This window comes from Rattus norvegicus, chromosome 5 (genome assembly GCF_021556685.1).
Source record: "Rattus norvegicus strain SHRSP/BbbUtx chromosome 5, alternate assembly SHRSP_T2T, whole genome shotgun sequence".
Taxonomy (NCBI): Eukaryota; Metazoa; Chordata; class Mammalia; order Rodentia; family Muridae; genus Rattus; species Rattus norvegicus.
The window spans coordinates 140,930,992-140,944,004 of NC_141538.1; the positions used below are offsets into that span (position 1 = coordinate 140,930,992).

The 13,013-nt window shown below is 40.3% G+C and overlaps 1 protein-coding gene across 5 annotated transcripts in view; it reads right to left on the bottom strand.

Moving 5' to 3' along the window:
* LOC102552595 (uncharacterized) overlaps positions 1–12,722 on the bottom strand; it is a 41,989-nt gene extending 29,267 nt beyond the window's left edge. Inside the window, exon 1 of one of the 5 annotated variants that reach the window (XR_015620472.1) lies at positions 12,380–12,722. Coding sequence is in view for 1 of the 5 variants with exons in the window: in XM_087551543.1 (XP_087407669.1) it covers positions 12,360–12,414 (55 nt within the window). In the remaining 4 variants the exon portion in view is untranslated. Of the gene's footprint in view, positions 1–12,359 lie in introns of all 5 variants that reach the window. The other 4 variants (XR_015620474.1, XR_015620473.1, XR_015620475.1 and 1 more) reach the window with 4 other exon arrangements.
* Between the last annotated feature and the right edge of the window lie 291 nt (positions 12,723–13,013).

Below are 13,013 nucleotides of genomic sequence, written 5' to 3' on the forward strand. Positions count from 1 at the left end.
GAAAGGGGGATGTTTGCCCGGATACGGGGAAAGGGAATAACACTCGAAATACTCAAGTTAATAAAAAAAAAAGAAATACTTTAAGTCTATATTAAATGAAATTTAAAATATGTAGCTTGTGACTATGAATGGGATCATATAGTTGAAGGCTTTATCCGAACTAGACCAATAACTTATCACAATTCCATTAGTTAATGTTCTCTCTGAACTATGAGTCCTTAATATAATAGTAACATAGTGAAGGGACAAAATCTGAAGCATTCTTTATTCATTCTTATATACCTTAAATTATTTTCTTATTATAATCTAAGTTTTCATGTCCCCATGACAGTGACATGTGAGCTCCTTGCACCACCCATTTTTCACATCAAAGAAGATGAAGAGCATCAAGTGACTTCCATATGGAATTTGCTTCAGATGCAGCAGACCGCCATTGGGCAAGACAATGCCATGTGTTCAATGTGGACAGAATGCTGTCCAAACTAGGATACAGGGAACGTGGATACAGGGAAGTCTATTGCTGAGCTTCACAAATTCAAGGTTAGCAGCTCTTCATAATTCTGTCTTACAAATAAGTTTGTCTGATATTCTGGACCAGAAGTCTGAAGATTAATTATTCAAAGTTCTAGAAGCTTTTAGGGCAACTGTTCCGGCAGTCGGCTTTCTCTGTCATTTTGATAGCTTTGGAAGCTGCTTGCTCTGCACTTCCTGCATACTCAATTCTCTGAGGAGGTTGTTGTCTTAATATTAAGCTAGCTTGTTTATAATTTGAGAAAATAATTTTAGGTATAAGACCATGTTTTTAATTGGCAAGTTATTACAGAAATGATTTAGGTACAGAACTTTAAACTCATGTAGATAGGACAGATAATAGAGTATTTCTTCTAAGTTGCCAAATATATATGAACTGGATATTGTGACTATAAATCCTACCTAATCGCTTTCACAATTGTTTCATAATTGTTATTTTATAGTACAGGACACTTTTATTGAACTAAAAGGAGTTGTTGAGAGAATATCTTGTGTATTGTATGGATGTGTCACTGGTCAATAAAATTGCCAATGGTTGATAGGAAAAGTCACAATAGATGGTGGGATACTGGTAGGCAGGAAAGATACTGGGATAGACCTCATGGAAGGATCTTGGCTCTTAAGAACCCCAAAGAGGAGACACATGGAACCGAGCAGAGGTAACCTGCCTTGTAGCAGAACTTATATTAGAATAAATGGAATATTAATTTATGAACTAGTCAGAGAACGAACCAAAGCTTATAATCAAAGTGTTTATAAATATATTTTGAATCTTTGTGTCATTATTCCAGGAGCTTGGCTCAAGGAAGAAAATACTCACATTTACAATTAGTTCATAAATTGATACCCCATCTATTCTTGTCTAAGTTCTGCCACATGGCAGGTTACTTCTGCCATGTCTCAAGCCCCACATTCAAGAAAGTAAACCCCCATGGGCTTTCAATACCCAGTAAAAGAGCCGGAAGTGAGTGTTCGAGGTCAGCCTCCATGATAAAACAAAGAATTTATGAATCAGGTATCTGATTTTAATGTTCGCAAGTTTAAAGAAGTATTACAACATAGCAAGGTGAAAAGTATAATCAAGAAATTTTGTGTGTGGGGGGGAGGAAGTGTGCACTCTATTTGCAGAGACTCTAAGGTCTGGTGACTCACAGACCTCAAACTCCAACTCTGGAAGTTCCACCGTATCTCTTGGCCTCTGTGGTCATCTGAGCATAGGACATTTACACAAATGCACATACACAAATACAATTTTTATAGACTTTTTCATTTTCATTTTGTATGTTGTTTTGTCTGAATGTATGTACGTAATGTATATGTGTTTACTACCTACATGTATGATACCTGAAGAGGCATGAAGAGGATGCTTAATCCTCTGTAGCTGTAGGTATGAACAGTTGTGAGCTGCTCTGTGGCTGTGGAGAGCACCACTTTCATCCTCTACAAGACCATCTCATGCTCTTAACCACTCAGCCGTCTCTCAAGTCCCAGTTTTAAAAAAATTAAAAGTTCAGGTTCATGATGGTGAATGTTTTTCTTCCAACAATCTGTCAATTTCCAGGTTAATAGGGGTTGATCATGAGATCCTATCTTAAAATAAATACATAGGACTAGAGAAATGGCTAATCCTTTAAAAGTACTGACTGTTCTAGGTGCTGACCTAGATGGTGGCTCACGACTGTCTGTAACTACAGTTCCAGGGGAACACTCCTCTGCCCTCTCTGGGCACTGCATGCACATGATATAAAGACATACATTCAGACAAAAACTCACACACAAAATAACTAAATGAAGTAATAAAAATGGAAATGGGAAAGAATAAAAAACTGTGTCTGAAAGAAGATAGGAAGTGGCCAATAGCACCAGTGTTCTTTACTGAAATGCAAGTTAAAATAACAATGTTCTGATTTGTACTCAGACTTTGAAGACATGGAGCAATAGAATTGTTTGTGCCCTCTTTGTGGAAATGTAGCAATACAACCCCTGTGAAAAATTTTGGTCCTGTCTAAGATCAAAATTAAGCATGCAATTATCAAATAACCCAGCAATTCCATTCCTACCTTTACACCTTAGAAAAATAAACACAAAGATAAAACCTTATGCAAATGTTTATAGTATTATTGTTGGCAGTAATGAAAGGTTAAAAAAAAGTCAATTGTGCCTTACTGAATAAATAACCTGTGGTGTTCATACAATGGAATAATATTCACCTATAAATAGAAATAAAATATTAAACTTGTATGAACCTGAAAGCATGTTCTTGAAAGAAGCACTACTCAAAAGACAAATGATCAGATAACCTTTATCTATTATGTTCCAAATAAGACATCCCATAAGCATAGAAAATAGGCTGGAGGTCATCAGGAGTGAGAAGATGGGGAAAGAAAAAATGACAACCCATATGGAAGATTTCTTGTGTGCTGACAAGTTCTGAAACTACAAAGAAGTTGAGGTTGCCTCAGCTTGTGAACAGGGTCAATAACACAAAACTGTACACTTAAACTGTGACCTTGATGTTACATGAATTTCAACAGTATCAGACAATCTTCAGAAGTCCATGTGTGGCAGGAGAAGTAGACCTGCTGATAGTATGTTTCCCAGCATGTACCAAGTCCTGGTAGGACCTCAGGTCTACATAACCTAGGCAAGGGTGTATATATATATGGTCCCAGGACTTGGAAGACTGAGGAAGGAGGATTAGAAGTTCAAGATTGTTTGTGGCTCCTTAGCAAATTAAAAATACAAAAAAGAAAAAGTCCAGAACAAGGCATAAAGAACCATACCTGGAATGTCATCACTGAAAACTGAAGCAGGGGAATTACCAGGACCAGGGAGAGTGTGATTGTTTGTACATGCTAGGCACAGGGAATGGCATGATTAGAAGGTGTGTCACAGTGGGTGTGTGTTATAAAACTCTCATCCTAGCATCCTGGAAGCAAGTATGTAGAACTCTCAGCTCCTCCTGCACCATGCCTGCCTAGATGTTGCCATGTTTCTGCCTTGATAATAATAGACTGAAGCTCTGAACCTGTAAGCCAGCCCCAATTAAATGTTGCCCTTATAAGAGTTGCTTGGGACACATGCTCCACTATGTTCATAGCAGCCTTATTTAATAATAGCCAGAAGCTGGAAAGAACCCAGATGCCCTTCAACAGAGGAATGGATACAGAAAATGTGGTACATCCTCATTGATAAGTGGCTATTAGCCCAAATGCTTGAATTACCCTAGATGCCTAGAACAAATGAAACTCAAGACGGATGATCAAAATGTGAATGCTTCACTCCTTCTTTAAAAGGGGAACAAGAATACCCTTGGCAGGGAATAGAGAGGCAAAGATTAAAACAGACACAGAAGGAACACCCATTCAGAGTCTGCCCCACATGTGGCCCATACATATACAGCCATCCAATTAGACAAGATGGATGAAGCAAAGAAGTGCAGGCCAACAGGAACCGGATGTAGATCTCTCCTGAGAGACACAGCCAGAATACAGCAAATACAGAGGCGAATGCCAGCAGCAAACCACTGAACTGAGAATAGGACCCCCGTTGAAGGAATCAGAGAAAGAACTGGAAGAGCTCGAAGGGGCTCAAGAACCCATATGAACAACAATGCCAAGCAACCAGAGCTTCCAGGGACTAAGCCACTACCCAAAGACTATACATGGACTGACCCTGGGCTCCAAACCTCATAGGTAGCAATGATTAGCCTAGTAAGAGCACCAGTGGAAGGGGAAGCCATTGGTCCTGCCAAGACTGAACCCCCAGTGAAAGTGATTGTTGGGGGAGGGCAGTAATGGGGTGATGATGGGGAGGGGAGCATCCATAGAGAAGAGGAGGTGGAGGGGTTAGGGGTTTGTTGGCCCAGAAACTGGGAAAGGGAATTACAATCGAAGTGTAAATAAGAAATTCTCAATAAAGATTAAAAAAAAGAAATTAATTCAAACAGGGCTTGAGTTGAAGAGCCCAGTTTAACATTATAAACTCCGTTTTACTTTCAGACTCCACTTTATGATTAACTTGCCCTCTGTATAAACTCAGCAGCTAGAAACAAAAACAAAAAACAAAACAAAACAAACAAACAAAAAAAGAGTTGCCTTGGGTCATAGTCTCCATTCAAAGAAGGAAAATCTTAAGAACAACATGAATTACCCAATGGACACAGAAGCAGAATCCCTAGGAAGGAGACACATAGAACCTGAGTAGAGGTAGCATGCCACCTCTACTAAATAATAAAAGGAATATTAATATATGAACTAATCAGATAAAAAGCCATAGTTTATGGCCAAGGTGTTTTAAAATATATTTTGATTCTTGGAGTTGTTAGTATTCCTGGAGCTTGGTCACAGGAAGAAAAATACTCATATTTAAAACAATTCTATAATATCATCCTTCATTGTGAATTAATATTTGTTTAGTGTGCTTTCAGAATGCTGTTGTCACATTTTTCTCAAGCACTACATTCAGTTCAATAAAGCCCCATGGAGTCTCAAGCCACAGTAAAAGAAGCTGGAGCTAGTGTTTGATGGTAGCCTCCACGGTAAAACAAAATATTTGTGAAATAGGTATTTGAGTTCGGTGTCCTCAAGATTTTAAGATATATTACAACATAGCACGGTCAAAATTATAATTAAGTAATGATGCCTCAGGGAGTGAGAGCTGATTGCCCAGACCTGTGGGTACTCCTGAGACTGCAGGGCAGGAGAGACCGCCAGTACTGCTCACCTTTGCCTCGATACTGGCCCAAGAGGAAACTATATAGGGCCTCAACAGGAACAGGAAGGTAGGGGCACTGAAGGTGCAGGAGCCCTGTGGTCCAGACTGCGCTTGGATTTGAAGGGACCCAGTCAAACAGCTCCCTGCACCCAAATCCCGTGGGAGGGGGAGCTAGACATTCAGAGGGGCAGACACACCTGGGAAGCCAGAGGAAACTACTCTCTGCCCACATTTCTGACTCTAGAGAAAAACACCTACGGCCATCTGGGTCCCCTGTGCACAGGGACCCAGAAGAAAGAGGGGCAGGCCCTTCTGGTTGCTGCTCTCACAGAGAGCTGAAACCCAGTCCCCAGAAGCAACTTCAAGCCTGCTCCAAGTGACTCAGTGGACTCAGGAAACACGCCAACAGGAAAAGCTGAAAGCCAGTAGACAGAAACAACTACAAAACAAAGAGAAGAAAAGGACACAAACATAATCTCACATCCAAATACGAATATAACAGGAAGCAACAATCACTATTCCTTAATATCTGTCAACATCAATGGACTTAATTACCCAATAAAAAGACACAGGTTAGCAAACTGGATATGCAATGAGGACCCAACATTCTGCTGCCTACAGGAAACACACCTCAGAGACAAAGACAGACACTACCTCAGAGTAAAAGGGTAGAAAACAAATTCCCAAGCAAATGGTCTGAAGAAGCAAGCTGGAGAGGCCATTCTAACATCGACTAAAATTGATTTTCAACCAAAGGACATCAAAAAAGATAAGGAAGGACACTTCATATTCATCAAAGGAAAAAATCCACCAAGATGAACTCTCAATCCTAAATATCTATGCTCCAAATACAAGGGCACCTACATACATAAAAGAAACCTTACTAAAGCTTAAAGCACACATTGCACAATAATAGTAGGAGATTTCAACACCCCACTCTCATCAATGGACAGATCATGGAAACAGAAATTAAACAGAGACATACACAGACTAGGAGAAGTCATGAACAAAATGGACTAACAGATATTTATAGAACATTCCATCCTAAAACAAAAGGATATACCTTCTTCTCACCACCTCATGGTTCTTTCTCTAAAACTGACCATATAATCGGCTATAAAACAGGCCTCAACACATACAGAAAGAAAGAAATAATCCCATGCATCCTATCAGACCACCACAGCCTAAAGCTGGTCTTCAATATCAATAAGGAAAGAGGCCCACATATACATGGAAGTTGGACAATGCTTTACTCAATGATAACCTGGTCAAGTAAGAAATAAAGAAAAAATTAAAGACTTCTTAGTATTTTATGAAAATGAAGGTACAACATACCCAAACTCATGGGACACAATGAAAGCTTTGTTAAGAGGAAACTCATAGCTCTGAGTGCCTGCAGAAAGAAACAAGAGAGATCATATATCAACAGATTGACAACACACCTAACAGCTCTAGAACAAAAAGAAGTAAATACACCCAGGAGGGGTAGAAGGCAGGAAATAACCAAACTCAGTGTTGAATTCAAGCAAGTAGGAAAAAAAGGACAACACAAAGATTCAACAGAACCAAAAGCTGGTTCTTTGGGAAAATCAACAAGATAGATCAACCCTTAGCCAGACTAAACAGAGGACACAGAGAGTGTGTCCAAATTAACTAAGTCAGAAATGAAAAGGGAGACATAACTACAGAATCAGAAAAAATTCAAAAAATCATCAGATCCTTCTACAAAAGCCTATATTCAACAAAACTTGAAAATCTGGAGGAAATGGACAATTCCCTAGACAGATACTAGGTACCGAAGTTAAATCAGGAACAGATAAACCATTTAAATAACTCCATAACTCCTAAAGAAATTGAAGCAGTCATTAAGTCTCCCAACCAAAAAGAGACCAGGTCCAGATGGGTTCAGTGCAGAATTCTATCAGACCTTCATACAAGACCTGATACCAATACTATCCAAACTATTCCACAAAATTGAAAGAGATGGAGCGCTACCAAATTCCATCTATGAAGCCACAATTTGTCTTATACCTAAACCACACAAAGACCCAACAAAGGAAGAGAACTTCAGACCAATTTCCCTTATGAATATCGATGCAAGAATACTCAATAAAAATCTTGTAAACCGAATCCAAGAGCACATCAAAACAATCATCCATTATGATCAAGTAGGCTTCAATCCAGGTATGCAGGCATGGTTTAATATATGAAAAACCATCAACATAATCTACTATATACGCAACCTGAAAAATAAAAACCACATGATCACTTCATTAGATGCGAAGAAAGCATTTGAGAAAATTCAACACCAGTTCATGATAAAAGTTCTGGAAAGAACAGGAGTTCAAGGCCCATACCTAAACATAATAAAAGCCATATACAGCAAACCAGTAGCTAACATTATTCTAAATGGAGAGAAACTTGAAGCAATCCCACTAAAATTAGGGACTAGACAAGGCTGCCCAATCTCTCCCTACTTATTCAATATAGTTCTTGAAGTCCTAGCCAGATCAATCAGAAAACAAAAGGAGACCAAAGGGATACAGATTGGAAAGAAGTCAAATTATCACTATTTGCAGATGATTTGATAGTGTTTTTAAATGATTCCAAAAGTTCCACCAAAGAACTACTAAACCCAATAAACAGCTTCAGCAAAGTGGCTGGGTATAAAATTAACTCAAATAAATCAGTAGCCTTCCTCTATGCAAAAGAGAAACAAGCCGAGAAAGAAATTAGGGAAATGACACCCTTCATAATAGTCCCAAATAATATGAAATACTTCGGTATGACTTTAACTAAGCAAGTGAAAGATCTGTATGATAAGAACTTAAAGCCGGGGCTGGGGATTTAGCTCAGTGGTAGAGCGCTTGCCTAGGAAGCGCAAGGCCCTCGGTTCGGTCCCCAGCTTCGAAAAAAAAGAACCAAAAAAAAAAAAAAAAGAACTTAAAGCCTCTGAAGACAGAAATTGAAGAAGATCTCAGAAGATGGAAAGATCTCCTATGCTCCTGGATTAGCAGGATTAATATAGGAAAAATGGCCATTTTATCAAAAGCAATCTATAGATTCAATGCAATTCCCATCAAAATTCCAATCCAATTCTTCAGAGACTTCGACAGAACAATTTGCAAATTCATCTGGAATAACAAAAAACCTAGGATAGCTAAAACTATCCTCAACAAGAAGAGGACTTCCGGGGGAATCACAGTCCCTGAACTCAAGCAGTATTACAGAGCAATAGTGGTAAAAACTGTATGGTATTGGTACAGAGACAGACAGATAGACCAGTGGAATAGAATTGAATACCCAGAAAGGAACCCACACACCTATGGTCACTTGATTTTTCACAAAAGAGCCAAAACCATCAAATGGAAAAAAGATAGCATTTTCAGCAAATGTTGCTGATTCAACTGGAGGTCAGCATGTAGCAGAATGCAGATCAAACCATTGTTATCACCCTGTACAAAGCTTAAGTCCAAGTGGATCAAGGACCTCCACATCAAACCGGATGCACTCAATCTAATAGAAGAAAAAGTGGGGAAGAATCTGGAACACATGGGCACAGGAGAAAATTTCCCAAACAAAACACCAATGGCTTATGCTCTAAGATCAAGAACTGACAAATGAGATCTCATAAAACTGCAAAGCTTTTGTAAGGCAAAGGACACTCTTGTTAGGACAAAATGTCAACCAACAGATGTGGAAAAGATCTTTACCAAATCTACAACTGATAGAGGGCTTATATCCAAAATATACAAAGAACTCATGAAGTTAGACTGCAAGGAGACAAATAACTCTTTTAAAAATTGGGGTTCAGAGCTAAACAAAGAATTCACAGCTGAGGAATGCCGAATGGCTGAGAAACACCTAAAGAAATGTTCAACATCTTTAGTCATAAGGGAAATGCAAATCAAAACAACCCTGAGATTTCACCTCACACCAGTGAGAATGGCTAAGATCAAAAACTCAGGTGACAGCAAATGCTGGCAAGGATGTGGAGAAAGAGGAACACTCCTCCATTGTTGGTGGGATTGCAGACTGGTACAACCATTCTGGAAATCATTCTGGAGGTTTCCCAGATAATTGGACATTGCACTACCTGAGGGCCCAGCCTGTACCTCTCTTGGGCATATACCCAAAAGATGCTCCAACATATAGCAAAGACACATGCTCCACTATGTTCATAGCAGCCTTTTTTATAATAGCCAGAAGCTGGAAAGAACCCAGATGCCCTTCAACAGAGGAATGGATACAGAAAATGTGGTTCATCTACACAATGGAATACTACTCAGCTATCCAAAAGAATGACTTTATGAAATTCATAGGCAAATGGATGGATCTGGAAAATGTCATCCTGAGTGAGGTAACCCAATCACACGAAAACACACATGGTATGCACTCACTGATGAGTGTTTATTAGCCCAAATGCTCGAATTACCCTAGATGCACAGAACACATTAAATTCAAGAAGGATGACCAAAATGTGGATGCTTCACTCCTTCTGTAAAAGTGGAACAAAATACCCTTGGGGGGGAATAGGGAGGAAAGTTTAGAACAGAGGCTGAAGGAACGTCCATCAGAGCGTGCCCTACATGTGGCCCATACATATACAGCCACCAAACTAGATAATATGGATGAAGTAAAGAAGTGCAGGCTGACAGGAACTGGATGTAGATCTCTCCTGAGAGACACAGCCAGAATACGGCAAATACATAGGTGAATGCAAGCATCAAACCACTGAAGTGAACTGAGAACGGGACTCCTGTTGAAGGAATCATAGAAAGGCCTGAAAGAGCTTGAAGGGGCTCGAGACCCCATATGAACCACAATGCCAACCAACCAGAGCTTCCAGGGACTAAGCCACTACCCAAAGACTATACATGAACTGACCCTGGGTCCAACTGCATAGGTAGCAATGAATAGCCTAGTAAGGGCACCAGCGGAAGGGGATGCCCTTGGTCCTGCCATGGCTATACTCCCAGTGAATGAGAGTTTTTGGGGGAAGGCAGCAATGCGGGGAGGGTGGGGAGGGGAACACTGATATAGAAGGGGGTCAGTGTTTAGGGGGATGTTGGCCTGGAAACTGGGAATGGGAATAACATTTGAAATGTAAATAAGAAATACCAATTTAATATAGATGGGAAAAAAGAAGAAATGATGCCTCTGTGTGTGTGTGTGTGTGTGTGTGTGTGTGTGTGCGCGCACGTGTGTGTGCATGTGTGTGTGTGTGTGTGTGTGTGTGTGGCATTAGACTTAAAATGTGATTAAGTGGTTAATAGTGTGGATTATATTAGCTGAATATATAAGTTGAAGCCCTGAAGGCCACTTCTGGGTGTTTAGCTATATCTTCTAGCCTTTAAGGGCATGTGAACACAAGACATTTACAGAAATACATATACATAAATAAAAATATTTATAGAAAATTTATTTTCATTTTAGTGTGAATAATTCCCTGCATGTATGTATGCAACATATGCATGTGCACTATGTATGTTCATGTTGCCTGATGAAAAAAAGATTAGGGTACTTAATCCTCTGCAACTGGAGGGATGAATGGTTCTCCCTGTGGGATCTGGGAACCCAACCTGGATTCTCTGCAAGAGCACCTAATACTCTTAACCACTCAACCATCTCTCCAGTCTTAGTTAAAAAAATGATAATCTTCACTCTAGCATTGTAGTGGATGCCTTCCTTCCAACATTCTAACAAGCCTAATCTACAGATAAAATTCCAGGCCAACAGGGTTAGACAATGAGGTAAAGTTTCAAAATAAATAAATAGTATAATAGAAATTGCTCAGCCTTTAAAAGCACTGAGTGTTCTTTCTAGCAGGTTCTTGCTGGCTCACAATTATTTATAATTATAGTTCCAGGGGAACCCTTCTCTGCCCTCTGTGGCCACTGATACCCATGGTACACAAACATACATTAAGACAAAAGAACCCATACACATAAAATAAATAGCAAATGGATCCCAAAAACCATCAAAATAAATAAACGAAAACATTAAAAAAGAAATGGAAAAGAATGAAAATAACCTGTCTGCAAGAAGATTGGAAATGGTCAACAGCACCATTCTTCTTTACAGAAATGCAAGTTAAAACAACATCAGATAGACTTTGAGAATATGGAGCAATTAGAATACTTGTGCCACAATAGTGGAAATGTAGTAATGCAACCCCTGTGAAAAAAATGTATCGCAGTCTCTAAAAACAAAACTAAACATGTATTATCAGATGGCCCAGCAATTCCACTCCTATTTTTACAACTTAGAAAAATAAAAATATGTCTAGATAAAACTTTATACAAATGTTTACAGCAGTACTGTTGGTAATAGCAAAAGTTTAAAAATATGTGCCTTACTATATAAGTACCCTGTGGTATATTCATACAATGGAATACTATTCACCCATGAATAGAAATGAAGTACTGAGGCAGGCTGCAACTTAGATGATCCCCAAAGCATGGAAAATAGCATTACACAAAAGACAAGTTATCAGGTAATTTTTACCTGTTATGTACAAAACTAGACACACCACATGTATAGAAAATAGGCTGGAGGTTATCAGAATTGAAAGGAGTGGGGACAGAAATAATGACTTAGGCTGACCACATGGAGTGTTTCCTGTGTGCTGAAAAGTCTGAAACTAGAAAGAAGTTGCCAATGCCTCAGCTTGTAAACAGGCTCAAACCCACCAACTTGTGTATGGAAACCAGTGAACCTGAGGTTACAAGAATTAATTTCACCTTAGCAGTAATAAACAAAAGAACACTTCCTTTTCTGCTCTATCAGATCCTAACAATTTAAGAAATTCATATGTGACACCCGCGGATCCCGGCCCGCAGCAGCTCTCTGCTCCCAAACCCCGTGGGAGAGAGACCTCACCGCCTGGTCAGGTGGGCACTCCTGAGGCTGCAGAGCGGAGGAGACCACCAACACTGCCCACCCCTGCCCACATCCCTGGCCCAAGAGGCAACTGTATAAGGCCTCTGGGTTCCCGTAGGGGAGGGCCCAGGAGCGGCAGGACCCCTGCCTGAGACACCGCCGGAACCTGAAGGAAACAGACCGGATAAACAGTTCTCTGCACCCAAATCCCGTGGGAGGGAGAGCTGAACCTTTAGAGAGGCAGACATGCCTGGGAAACCAGAAGAGACTGCACTCTGTGCACATCCAGACGCCAGAGGAAAACACCAAACGTCATCTGGAACCCTGGTGCACGGAGGCTCCTGGAAAGAGTGGTGCAGATCTTCCCGGTTGCTGCCGCCGCGGAGAGGACTTAGGCAGTACCCCACGAGCAAACTTGAGCCTTGGAACCACAGGTAGGACCAACTTTTCCCCTGCAAGAAACCTGCCTGGTGAACTCAAGACACAGGCCCACAGGAACAGCTGAAGACCTGTAGAGAGGAAAAACTACACGCCCGAAAGCAGAACACTCTGTCCCCATAACTGGCTGAAAGAAAACAGGAAAACAGGTCTACAGCACTCCTGACACACAGGCTTATAGGACAGTCTAGCCACTGTCAGAAATAGCAGAACAAAGTAACACTAGAGATAATCTGATGGCGAGAGGCAAGCGCAGGAACCCAAGCAACAGAAACCAAGACTACATGGCATCATCGGAGCCCAATTCTCCCACCAAAATAAGCATGGAATATCCAAACACACCAGAAAAGCAAGATCTAGTTTCAAAATCGTATTTGATCATGATGCTGGAGGACTTCAAGAAAGACGTGGAGAACTCCCTTAGAGAACAAGTAGAAGCCTACAGA